The following is a 13,605-nucleotide window of genomic DNA, read 5'->3' as shown; positions in this document are numbered from 1 at the left end:
GCCATGGCAAAACCATGCTATCATTGATGATTTGCTGCAACTGGTTTTAAATTGGAGGTGTATTAGAGGTAGAGTGGCTTTCAGAAATATAAGTGTTATGAGGGAAATAAGGAAGGGACTATCAAGCCAGCTGTGTGTGCCTGACAATCCTTTGGATGTGTTTTTATAGCCAAATATCTTTCAGGCAGCTTTGCTCAGGGACAATGGCTGTAATTCCGTGACTTAGAGCAACAAACACAGTTTTGAGTATGAGACTTCAGCAGACATGGAAGAGAGCTATTGTTTGGTCTGACCCTGCCCTCCACTCCACACCCTTAGTCTTTTGTCCCAGCTGGGCTTGAGCCAGTTCACATATACTTTATGTCTTCCATCTGTAAAGCAAATAGAGCCTCAGTCTGGGTCAATATGTTAGATGATAATACTTAAAGTTGTGGAAAAGTCTGTTGTGAAGGGGAAAAAAAAAGATATGTCCATGTAATGATCATATCATTAATACTTACTTGTTCTAATTTAATTGGGTTACAACTTGTAAAACCAAGAAGCTTCTTTTTGGTAAGAAATTGCATAATTTGCTTCCAGTCACACATAAACTTTCATCATTTCTATTAAAACACCTTAATAAATCTGCCATATGTTTGTTTCAAACATGCAGTGATAACTGCAAACAGGGAATTAATTTATAAAAGTCATCTCTTCTCCTTTCAGCTCCATCACCGTCCAGGCCCTGGCCCAGTGTGGGACTCCAGAGTGCTTCAGTGCAATCCTTCAAATCCTGCGAACTGGAAACGTGAATCCACTCGTGGCAGACCTGGTCACATACACCCTGGGACTGTTGCCTTCTCCAACTCCACAAAGAATACGGGAAATTCTTAACATGGCCCAGTATCAGCCAAGCAGAGCTTCATTTTATGGCTTGAGTCATTCTGTTACTAAGTAAGTAATGATAGCATGCAATTGTACAAAATTACAGTGCTTAGAGTAAACCCTGAGAGTGTTCACTTTTGGAGAATATTTTTATTTCCATTTATTTATTCTTTAGGAATCAAATATAGACATTTCCCAATTTCCTCTTTGTTTCTGATCTGTTTATCCATTTCTTTAGGTTCTACAATGAGAAGAAGATTGTGACAGAGGAAATAGCAGATGTTGCAGACTTCATGGTATCCCTGCTTGGCACTGATTGTTCTGGGGAAGATGAACTCACATACCTGACACTGCGGGTATTTCTCTTTCTTCTTTCCTTATGCAGGCTATTATTATAATGCTAATATTATATTTAATATATTATATTATATTATCACATATTATCGCATATTATCACATATTATCACATATTATCACATATTATCACATATATTACTGTAATTCTCTTGGTGGAGAGGAAGCTTTTATCATCTTTCTGTGTTTTCATCACTGCCAGGCTATTGGAAACATGGGTGCAGTAATTGAGAAAGCTAAACCCAGTGTGAAATCTTCTCTGAAGACATGTATCAGAAATGAAGCTGCATCACTTTCAGTTCAGAAAGCAGCCATCCAGGCATTCAGGAAAATGACAATTACTGAAGAGGTAAATTGGTCAAAAGAACCAGGATAAACTGTTCTCAGTTCACCTTGACTGCTCACAGGAGTTACTGAATATGCAAAACTATTCCCATTGTTTCAACTCTGCTATCTCCCTTTTAGCTGTCTCCAGTTTTCAGAACCCCTTTAGTAAGTTTCCTTACACATATCTGGGAAATCTCCTGACTTAGATGATGTTGCTCTTTTGAGATGCAGTTTTTTTGTATTGATAATCTCAATTTAAATGGGAAGTTCAGATCTTTTCCTTTAAGTGTCTTAAATGGAATTCTGCTTATTTAAATGAGCTGTTAACTAATTAATTACCCCAGACTTAAATGTATTTAACTTAGAAAAAAATCATGTCCCTATTTTATACTGCCATTTGTTGTCATTGTTAACAATACTGGGTAGATTTTTTTTTTTTTTGCATTGTGTTTAATAAGCATACAGAGAATTTCTGCTGAGTATGGTGAGATAGTTTCAGTCTTAAAAAATTTCTTCTCCTAAAGATATGCTCTTATTTCCAGACAAGGCTTAAAAAATCTAAAACTCATGTTCTCAGATTCAGTTTAAATTTTATTTAAATTTAAATTTCACTTATTATTATTCATTTATTTAAATTTCATTTAAATTTTTTAATTATTGCTTAGTTTTAAACTATGTTTTTAATTTTCCTGCAGCAGTAGATTTTGATCACTTTCTTTTCCCAATTTGAATGATTTTTTTTCAAAATGTTGACAGTTTGTCTGCACATATAATTCCCAACAATCAAAAATCAGACTCCTTAAGTAAAAATGTAACTTATATGTATAAGATAAAAAAAAAATAAAGGATAAGAAAGGCCAACCAAAAAAAGATAATGGGAAAAAGAATAGGGGAAAAATTAAAAGTATAACAAAATAAAGGACAATAGAGAATATTTATAAGATCATTTAGTGACAGTACAAGGGGGAATGTGTTCAAATTAAAAGAGAGTAGGTTTAGATTCGACATTAGAAAGAAACTCTTTCTTGTGAGGATGGTGAGGCCCTGGCACAGGTTTCCCAGAGAAGCTGTGGATGCCCCATCTCTGGAAGTGTGTAAGGCCAGGTTAGAGGGGGCTTTGAGCAGCCTGGTCCAGTGGAAGTTGTCCCTGCCCATGGCAGAGGAATTGGGACTAGGTGGTCTTTAAGGTCCCTTCCAACACAAATGGTTCTGTGATCCTCTGATTCTATGAAAATCAGTTTTAATAAAGCCATAACTTCTATGATGTTTTCTAGCAAAAGAAAGTTTAGCAAAATAACTTCAAAGAAACTGTTGTGATAGGCTGTAGAAATAATGTACAAAAATAGGTATGCATTCACTAAAGACTTGGACTCAATGGGTCCCTTCCAATTAAGAATGTTCTGTGATTATTTTACCCTGTATACTCCCAAAAGGGTTTAGCAATATCATCCATGAGACAGTTCATCAATGTAAACCTTTCTTTATTTATATAGGACCGTTCAGCACTTCTCAAGGCATTCCTAGAATTGGATGCACCCACAGACAAACGTCTAGCATCCTATCTCCTAGTGATGAAAAATCCTTCCCCAAGTGATCTTGCAAAGATTTTGAGAGTTCTCACAAAGGAGAAGAGTGAGCAAGTGAAAAGCTTTGTTGCCTCTCACATTACCAACATTCTGGACTCTGAAGAGCTGGGCATTGAAGAGTAAGTGAAATTTAGGGGTATTATTGGTCTCATTGGAAGGAAAAGGTTTTTGACCATAGTTGCAGTAGTAGTTATCTAGCAGTGGAGTTTCTGATTGTTTTATCTGTTTATTTGAACAAGCACATCAGCTGAGTAAACTGGCTTTGTCAGAACAGTGCTAGATAATAGTCTTTCCCTTAAATCTTATGTTTACTGTTAAATGGGTGCAGAGAGCTATCCATTAGCAATCAGCACAGCTGGATGAATGTCTGCAAACAGCATAAAAAATCCTTTAACTAAGACTAAATGAGTTTTTGGAAAATATACTAATCATATTTTAATTGCTATTATCTTCCCTAGTCTAAAAAGCCGAGTTGAAGAAGCTCTGAAAGGAAATCAGCTCCCAACAGCCAAAGATTTCAGAAAATTCTCACAGAATTATCAGATTTCAAAAAGAGTTTCTGTACCTGGAATTGACCCCATCTCTGCCAAAGTAGAAGGAAATGTGATATTTGATCCAAACAGCTATATTCCTAAAGAGACCATGCTGAAAACCACGCTGCATGCCTATGGATTTGACCCAAGTGATGTCTTTGAGGTACAACAATTATCAGAAACATTTGCTAGTACCTTTCTTTCTCATTTCTGTTTTCTTATAACAACTTTCTGTGCATAATGTATTTTTTTAAAAGCTTTAGGGGAAATCTAGAGATCACTGTGACTGTAAGGGGACTTTGATTTGGTCTCAATGGGCTTTAGAGCAAGCCACCCATTATGTGATGTCACTTGCCACTGACTGGATGGACGACCCTTTTGAAGTTATTAAAGGGCTCAGGGTAAAATGAACCCATCTGTAACAAATTGACTTTGTGCTAATGAATCATTACTGGCACACTGAAGTACTCATAGGAGATTTTAAGTGAGATACAGCCTATGCACAGGTTTTTTCTTGAACCTCCCCACAGAGATAAAATGAATTATAAGGTACAGTGATCCATATCTTCCCTTAAGTATCACGGGCTTTAGGATACACTTTAAATGCATTTTTTTTGCTCTCCAGAAAGTGTGCATGTTATAAAGTTCCAAAGAAAAGGGGGCAACTGTCTCAGTTATGCATTGTCTTTTCTGTTCATTTCAGCTTGGCTTGGATGGAAAGGGATTTGAACCAACACTGGAAGCATTGTTTGGAGAGAAGGGATTTTTCCCAGACACTGCAACCAAGGCCTTGTACTGGGTTGATGGCAAAGTGCCAGAACAGGTTTCCAAGGCACTTTTTGACTATTTTGGTTACTCACAGGATGGAAAGCAGGATCAGGTACAGCTTGAAAACCTTCTCTGTGCAGCACAGCATTCCTATTTGTAGACAGTAATTAGAGCACTTACTGCTTTACTCTGTATTTTGCTTCTCTTCACTGATGAGATAAAAAGAAATCCTTAATTTTTTTTAACAACATGTTTTCTTACTTGTATTTGGAGGGGTCTTTGTCTGGAGAGAAATTTGTAAGTGCATGTTCAGAATAACTGACATTCACTAAGTACCTGTTCTAGATATATGGCCATACATACTTCTTATAAAACTGGTTTATTGCTTTCTGACTGAATTTTCAGGATATCATGAAAGGAATAATACTTAACCTTGAAAAACTCATAAAAGAATTGGGCAGCAAAGAAGCTCCAGAAGGAAGAGCATATCTAAGGATCCTGGGAGAAGAACTTGGGTACATCAAACTCAATGATTTTAAACTGCTAGGAAACTTGATTTTAAAGACTGTTAAAACTCTTCAGACTGTTCCTGAAATGGTATGTTTCTGATGCAGCAATGTCATTATCAACTTTTTTTTTTTTAACCAGTTTTTTTTTTTTTTAATATTTAGATTGTATTTAACTATTATGTAACAATATTTGATACCAGCATGAAAAGAAATTATTTAAAATAAAATATCCAGGCTTATGTTGAAGGACATGAGAAGCCTATGAAGACTCTCAATAAGAGTCCTCCTGGAGGATTGGTGAAGGGAAAGTAAAAGGGGAAGTTCAGATCATATTGTATTATCCAGATATATTCTGGAACAATTCCCAAAACTTTAGTACTGGCTATTAAGTTAGATGACTAAATTTTTAATTATGTAAATATGTGTTAATACTAAAAATTTCAACTTTGTCATTTTAAAAAGAAAATATGTAGTACATTTTAGGTTTATTTGTTAATATCCTTCTTTCATTGAAGTAAAATAATGCTTTGTCATTGACTTTGGGGAAACCAGAATGTTACATGGTATGTAAACTGATTCACCTTTGTATGTGTATATAAAGGTAGATACCCCATGTGTATCAATGATGGTAAAAAATCTGGTATTCATTTGAAGTTCAGAATTTGCTGACAATCTTTAGTATATTTTTTGAAACAATGAATCTGTGGAAATTAGATTCTCTACTCCATATGAAATTAACTTTTGCATTATAGAATTACAGCATTCCCTGATTCCAGAGTGTGGATTTGTTAGTGTTCATTTCCTTGCTTGATTCACAGATTGCACAAGCCATCTCAAAAGGTGTTGACAGGGATCTATTTGTCCACTACATATTCATGGACAATGAATTTGAGCTTCCAACTGGAGCAGGTTTGCAACTGAAATTTGCCTTGTCTGGAATAGCAACACCTGGGGCAAGAGTAGCTGCAAAGCTTCAACAAAAAAGCGTAAGTCACAATAATTGTCTATATTTTTTTCTCCTCCTAATAATCTACATTTTCATTTATAGATAAAACTGTAACACCAGAAGCATTTTAAAGATTGCAAAATGTTCTCAGTATTAAAAAAACCTTACTCATTAGAGGTCTTGGTTAATTTAGATTTGATGACATTTAGATTAGATTAAGAAATAATGCATATAAAAAATTGTGAATGAGACATAGTAAAATTTATGAATGAAAAGTATTTCAATCAGTCTTTCAAAAATACAACATTTGAATCTGTTTCTTTCTCTCTCCCTGCACTCAAATTACAAGGTACAAAAGCTACAGTATATTAATTTGATGTTCAAGCCAAAAAAATTAACAAAACATTTTGTTGTGACCAATTCAAAGTGAAAAATTTTGATTAGCAGTTAAAAGAAATATTGAAAAGAGAGTCAAGTAAAATATTTTTTCAGCTGAGAGGAAACATCCTAAAATTGTAGCAAGGAAAATGTAGATGACACAAAATTAATTATCCACTTAAAATTTAAAAAAATAGAAATATTTCTATTCCTTTTTACAGTTCTAACTACCTTGCTCTAGCCTAGCCAATATTTTGTAAGAATTTCTTAGTAATTTCAGTTCATCTAAACTTTTAATTTTCTACCATATAAAAAAAATATAAATAAAAATAAAAAATAAATCCTCAAATTTAGTACTTGTTGCTCTTTAGTTAGCTTTGGAATCTTTTCCAGAATTTTGAATTCTGTCCTTTCTTCCTTTATGGCCAAAGCAAAAGCTTGATAATAAGCTGGTTTGTGTTTAAAGATATTCAAATATTGGATCCATTTGTTTTGTCTGTTTGCTCATTGTCTTTGAAAACTGCCAATTTTTTTTTTCCTTATGATGGAAAACTGGCTCTTGTCTTCAGATTTAAAAATAATGCAAGTAGCTCCATGTATAAAATCTTTCTGAAGCATGAGTGTTTTTACTTTAAAGTAGGTAGGGATCCTTGGCGTTATCATCTTGCTGTGTTTTTTCTATATTACAGTTACCACTTATATGGGCCATTTGATTATGTGATTTAGGAATAAGATTTTTTCAATAGCAAAATCAATTCTATAAAACTTACCTCTGTATTATCAGGAGAAGTATGGGTTTTTTTGTATAACCAGAAAGAAGTGTATTGGGCAAATAAATACCCCATTTTGTTTTTATTAAATAGATGCAAGCAGATCTCATTGCTAAACCTTCAGTAGCAGTTGAGTTTGTGACACACCTGGGAATAAACATGCCTGAATTTGCTGGAAGTGGTGTGGAGATGAATTCCAATATATTCCATGAATCTGGAATTGAAGCACATGTTAGTGTAAAAGCTGGACAATTGAAATTCAGCATTCCTGCTCCGAAGATTCCAGTAAAACTCCTCAGTATCAGGTAATGACAACTGAATGAGAGCTTTCAAGGCTGTGTTCTTCCTTCTCTCCTTGGTTTTCATTGTGGTGGAATTGGAAGGCTAGGGCAGGTATGGAGAAATATTCAGTTCTGAAAAATCCCAGGCATTGTAATTCTTTATAAGACAAGCAAATATGTCAGATAACTGAGAACTTTCAGTCATGGCTTACAGATTATTTGTCACTATTTTTGAAATTTTATACAAGACTCCTAAAATTTCCATTATTTTGTTTTCTTTCACAAAATTATTAAAATAGCAATATATATTTAAATTTTAATTAACTACTTACATTAATTTTAGAGAGAGAAAATGGCTCAATGCACTAAATCATAATTATCAATAATAATACCTACATCATTTGAAGCCAGGTGTTATTTCAGTTAGCCCCTACATTAATAAACGAGTTTTATTCAGAATTAACTGTGTTCATAGGATGTCTGAGCAGCTGTCCTGGGAATAAATGACTGACTTTTCTGTTCCAGCAATACACTGCATTTGGTGTCTCCAGCCAAAACTGAAGAGATTCCAACTCAGACAGAGAACCAAGTAATCTCAACTTCTTGCAAGCCTTTCATTCCTGGTCTAAATTTCTGCACCAAAGTATTGTACTCTAATTCCACTGACACAGAGGCAGTTCCATATTTTCCCTTGGCTGGAGAATCCAGGTAAGTCATGTCAACTTAAACTATGTTTATTTTGTGCTGACTACCTTCCTCTTAGTCTCCAGTAGTCTCTCACATCAAGCTTACCTTCAAAAGTCTTTCCAAACTTACTGGCAGCAGCAGCTCAGAAAGAGAGCTGTTGAGAACTGTATGATTTCTTCTGTTTGTGGTCATGGACAAAAAAGTTATTTACAAGGCATTTGTTTACTCCTTCTGTAGATTTGAGGTTGAATTAGTGTCCACAGGTGAAGTAAAAGAATACTCTGCAAGTGCAAACTACGAACTGCAGAGAGAGGGAAATGACCAGATAGACACTGTAAAGTTTGCTGTCCAGGCAGAAGGTAAGAGTCAAAAAAAAACAAACCTGTGTGGTTTTGCTCAGCTTTGAACTGGCATTTACCAGAAAATACATTTTTATTAATAAATCTTAATAGTATTCTTAACAGTGTAAGATAGAATACCATTTTCACAGCCAAATAAGCCAACAATTTAACCACATTTCCTTTCATGTATGCAATCCCAGTGCAAGACTTTCATGATGAGAGGCTGATTTTTTATTTTGAATGATTTTAATAAGTGTGATGTTGGTGAATGGATGCAAGGAAGACACGTTCAGGGGGTCTATATAAGCGAGAGAAAAATATGTTTTTTAAGAAATATGGAATGAAAGCATAAAAAACATCTGTGGGATCATTTAAATAACAAAAGTATTGATGAGTTGGTGGGTCAGCCATGGTGTGTTTAGAAAATGAGAAGAAAAGAGATGACCCAGTTTCTAACCAGACTCATCAAAAGCTGTGTTAGATCTTTACTGGGATATAATTTTCATCTGATGTTTTTTTGTTCTGCTTGTAAGAAAAGTCCAAACAGATTCTATAGTTGTGAATAACCAAAGTACATTTTCTAGGTGCAAACCAGCATGATGCCACATTGACCTTCAGGTACAACAGAGGCAAAAAGATTTTGACCAGTGATGTCCAGATTCCAGATGTTGATGTTGACTTTGGTACAAACCTAAGAATTACTGATGAATCAATTTCTGGGAAGAAAGCATACACTTTTGTCTTAGACGTCAACAACAAGAAGATTACAGAAGCTACTCTTACTGGCCAGATAAGGTAACTCAGAAAAACACTTAGAATTTAACAACTACCTTTTAAAAGGTTTTATTGGGGGGAAGAATGTGGGGAAATTTTATCTCATTTTGGAGAAATTTTTTAAATACAGAGACAGATAAACTTGCCATTGAAACCCCATTTAAACAACTTTAAAGTATTTTATTTGTAATACATCAAATGCATATATATAATACATGGATTGACCTTTCCTACTATATGTATATATATAATTTGTATTACAAGTTCCTTGAGGTAGTTCTTCCATGTTTGCACACACATGATTACAAGAATGCATTGTACTACTGTTATTGCAGGTGTGATAATCCAAGGATATAAACAAGGCAAGGTTTGTTCAGAGAGGTATTATCTTTTACTGGGTATACTTGACTCCAGAAAAAGTTATTACATCTCCCCATGAAGAAATCTAATGGCACTCAGTAAGAAACAAAACCAAAAATAACTGAGAGCTTCCTGTAAAAATTCCCACGCTTCTCGATGAGAATATTTCCGGGAACATCTACAGGGGATCTAACAAAAATGTTCAGCCTGCCAGGGTTTCTAAAATTGTCTGCCTCACAAGCCCATAGTGAAATGGGCTGATCACATTCTTTAATAAACCTCAATCTTCCATGGAATTCTGTGATCTTGATGGTGCCCCAGGGAGTCTTTGTCTTTGCTGCTCATGTAGAATTGCCTCTGATATCAGTGGGAGCTTTGGACAGATGTCAGGGACCTCAATTCCCTTTCATTTGCACTAACATAACATTAGAAGTTTGCTCAAGTCAACAAAGTTACAGAGCTATAAAATAAATATGAATAAAGCAAAATGAAGCCCACTGGCATAATATATTTTGTCAAGTGTTTTGTTTTTTTGTGATTCATGGCCACAGTCTGTGTCCTGAGTAGAGAACTCAGCTTGAGTAAGGCATTTAGAATTAGGTTCAGTTACAACTTTACCAGGACAGGTACATATTTCCATCCTTTTCATTCCTATGAAATTAACACAGAATCATTACTGTGAGTAATGAGACTCACTAGTGCACAGTAGCATTATAATAGTCTACTCCAAATTTTCCAAAATAACTAGCAGCAGAAGCTGAAAAAATTCATTGAATTAGAATAGTGTTTGCAAGTTTGATTCAATCTAAGTTTTTTATAACACCTATTATGCCTTTGCTGTAGATTTAAATGATGAAGTTGTTCCTGAAAAAATACAATTAAATATTTTTATTCACATTTATTTTTTCTTTCACAGATATGCTGGAGTGGAAGAGGCAATGTTAAGAGGCACCCTTTCTTTTCCTCGCCTGCAAACCGAACTTAGAAGTGAAGCATTGGTTAATTATTCACCAAACAAAGCATATCTTCAGATAAGCTCAGCTGCAACAATTCATGGAAACTCAATTTCAAAAAGAGTTCTTCTCAGATATGGTAGGGGAAAAAGCATGATCCACAACATGTAAATTTAAGCATCTTTTTACATTAGTTCATAGTATATCTCAAAATAAGAATATTACTAATTTTACCCTTTTCTTTTAAATTCATGGTTTTTAGATGCTGAGAAAATTGAGATAGAGTGGAATTTAGGTGCCAGTGCTGCTGTGAAAAAACTGTCTTCTGCCTTCCCAGTTGACTTTTCAGACTACCCAAAAACCCTAGAGAAGAGTGCCAATGAACTTCTGGATCGGAAAGTGGCTCATACAGATATGACACTGCGACATATCATGTCACAGTTTATCCTGGTATGGTTTTCAACATGCAGTAGATATTACAGCAACAGTACATAGCCCTTAGAAATTCTTGTCTCCCCCATGAAAGCCAAAATAAGAACTACTTGTAAAATTACTCATCAGATTGAATAAGCTGTGTATTTCCAGCTTTGATAGAACAAATTCTCTTTAGCAGATACCTAGACCCCAGTATTTGAGTAGTTCAAATAACTTTCAGATAACTTCACTGGGAAGTCCCAAAACATTTTATTTACTTTGATAAACTTTTCTCCTCATTGCAGGCAACCAATACCTGGCTGCAAAAGACATCAAAAGATGTCCCTTATGCCCAGACTCTGCAAGACAAACTAAGTGCACTGCAGGAACTGAACATTCAGAAACTTAGCCTGCCTGTTATCACCATTCCTGAAGAACTTTTCCTGAAGAGGTAGGGAATGAAATTGGGATAGTGATGCAGGAAACTGAGAATAGATATTTGTTCCCATTTTAGTGTTATTTTATTTTACTTTGGTTTTATAAAACAGCATGGAATTGCTGTAAACATTAGCATAAAATTGGAATCATAAACAAAGAACTTTAAGGTCAGAGAAATTAAATTATAGAGAGGAATTGGTGCATATATTTAATACAGATTTGACTTCATGCACTATGTGAATAGATCCCAAAGTATTGTATTATATTATAAAGTGTACTGAATAAAAATACAACATTCAACACTCTCTAAACCAGAGAGCTACTGAAACCATGTTTCTCATAAACTTGTATCCTACATCCCTGCAGACACTTTGGCCATAACCCTCACAGCACTACATTTTCCTGTGCAGACCTGTTGGAAAATTCTTCCCATTACCCATCATATACCAGTAAATCACCAGCAGAGCAGCCCGACCTCCTCCCACGCCTGACGTGCTCAGAGGGAGGTTGTACACATAGGGATGCTTGCACCACTTTGGTCCCATCTCTTCTACCTAACAGAGCTTCACAGGACTTGTATGAATATCATTACCCTTCTGTCAAATTTCACAGAAATGAAATGCTGAAATGAATGTAAAGGACAACAGAGGCTAGTTAAAGATTGGATTACAAAAAACAACAAAAGACAAACAAAGAAGTGTCTTTAATTTCGTATCTCTTAGATCTGTTTTTCCATGAATTATCTTTCATTGTGTGAATATGATAGTGTGTTAATGACATACATTTCTATTCCTGCCATTGAACTAAGTATAGGCAAGGAAAAAACTGTTTTTTCTCCTAGGTTGTTATCATCTATGCTAATAATCATAATTGGGTTTTTAACTGCTCTTTTAGGTAGCCTGTTAAATCTTTAGATGTAAAGGAACATATTTCAGAAGTGTTTGCTTAATTTTCATCCTAGAATGTAGCTCTAAGTGTAAAAATCCAAGATTTTGCAATATTGAAAGACCAGTTAGAGAAACAGGAAAATTATCTTTGCCAGCTTATTGTTCAGTCAGAAATTAAGGCCACATTTTCTTCTGTTTTGCATTTTCCTAAATACACTTTTTAAGCCAGCGATCCATTTTCCAAACCTAGTTCCTGGTCACATGCTTAATTTTTTATTTCCTTTTATTTAGAATAAAAAAAATGCTGAATATTTGGATGAAACCTTTGAAATGTTTATAATGAGAAAGATATATAAATTCTCAATTTTAGATTCTTACCATGTCTAACACTAATATAATTTCATGCATTTCTATAAGAATATATCACTTTTTCAAGAAAACATAATTGCCTTTTTCTGATACTGAGCATCCCACAAGTGTGACAGTGATTTTGGAGGATTTTTAAAAATTTACTTACAAGTCCCTTTGTTTATGAAATGAGAGGAAAATCATTGAAACAATTCCCTGATACCAAAAGTACTTTTGATAAATTCTGATGAATGAGTGCTTGAAAATGTTGATATTAATGTTTGATCATTACATTTCTCTCTAAAACTAAAGTCATGACATGGTTATAAGCATGAAAGTAAGCTCAGTATCATGGGCAGGGGAGGAAATCATGAAAACTCCTGTATGTGCTTTATGAAATTAGTTTCTAACAGACTTATCTTTATTTTCCAGTGAAGGCCGGGTCAGATACAATCTAAATAAAAACAGTTTTGTAATTGATATTCCACTGCCGTTTGCGGGAAGATCATCGGATGAGATATGGATGCCAAAGACTGTTAAAACACCTCCTCTGATGATGGAGTCCATAGGACTAAGTGTGCCATCTCAGGAATACAGAATCCCAACATTTACTGTTCCAGAATCCTATCCTTTCCGTGTGCCTTTGCTGGGCAAGTTAGAGGTCTCTGCTAATGTGTACAGCAACTATTACAACTGGACAGCCGCGTACACCGTGACTAACAGCACCACAGAGAGAGGGAACAGCGTAAAAGCTACCTATAACACAAACGCTGATTCTGTCTTTGAGATGCTTTCCTACAGTGTGAAAGGTAAGAATGTTTGCTAAGACTGCAATGTTTGCAAACCTACTTCAGTTATTTTATATCCCTTTCATCAGGTACAATACATTAGTTTGCCTGCACTTATTTAAAGACAGATGTGTGATCTCGAATCACTTTCCCTTTGATTTTAAAGATATTATGTGTGCCTTTTTATTCAGGCACTGAAGATGAAGTCAGTTTAATGCAGTAAAGACTTTTAGAGTGCATATTTTCCTGGATATTCCTTACTGAAGGAACTGTCCTTTAAAACTGAAGTCATGATCCTA

General features: G+C 34.9%; 1 protein-coding gene across 1 annotated transcript in view; it reads left to right on the top strand.

Annotated features, from left to right (window-relative positions):
* The window catches only part of APOB (apolipoprotein B), a 36,075-nt gene that overhangs the window by 8,856 nt on the left and 13,614 nt on the right, over positions 1-13,605 (top strand). The window contains 16 exon segments of the mRNA XM_015622378.2: positions 706-933; positions 1,103-1,220; positions 1,421-1,567; positions 3,039-3,250; positions 3,590-3,827; positions 4,368-4,544; positions 4,838-5,029; positions 5,760-5,927; positions 7,129-7,340; positions 7,842-8,024; positions 8,241-8,362; positions 8,929-9,139; positions 10,395-10,570; positions 10,694-10,881; positions 11,151-11,296; positions 12,951-13,327. Coding sequence (XP_015477864.1) covers positions 706-933; positions 1,103-1,220; positions 1,421-1,567; positions 3,039-3,250; positions 3,590-3,827; positions 4,368-4,544; positions 4,838-5,029; positions 5,760-5,927; positions 7,129-7,340; positions 7,842-8,024; positions 8,241-8,362; positions 8,929-9,139; positions 10,395-10,570; positions 10,694-10,881; positions 11,151-11,296; positions 12,951-13,327 — 3,095 coding nt within the window.

This window comes from Parus major, chromosome 3 (assembly GCF_001522545.3).
Source record: "Parus major isolate Abel chromosome 3, Parus_major1.1, whole genome shotgun sequence".
Lineage (NCBI taxonomy): Eukaryota > Metazoa > Chordata > Aves > Passeriformes > Paridae > Parus > Parus major.
Note: the sequence above shows the minus strand (reverse complement) of the source record. Positions and strands in the feature narration are given on the sequence as shown.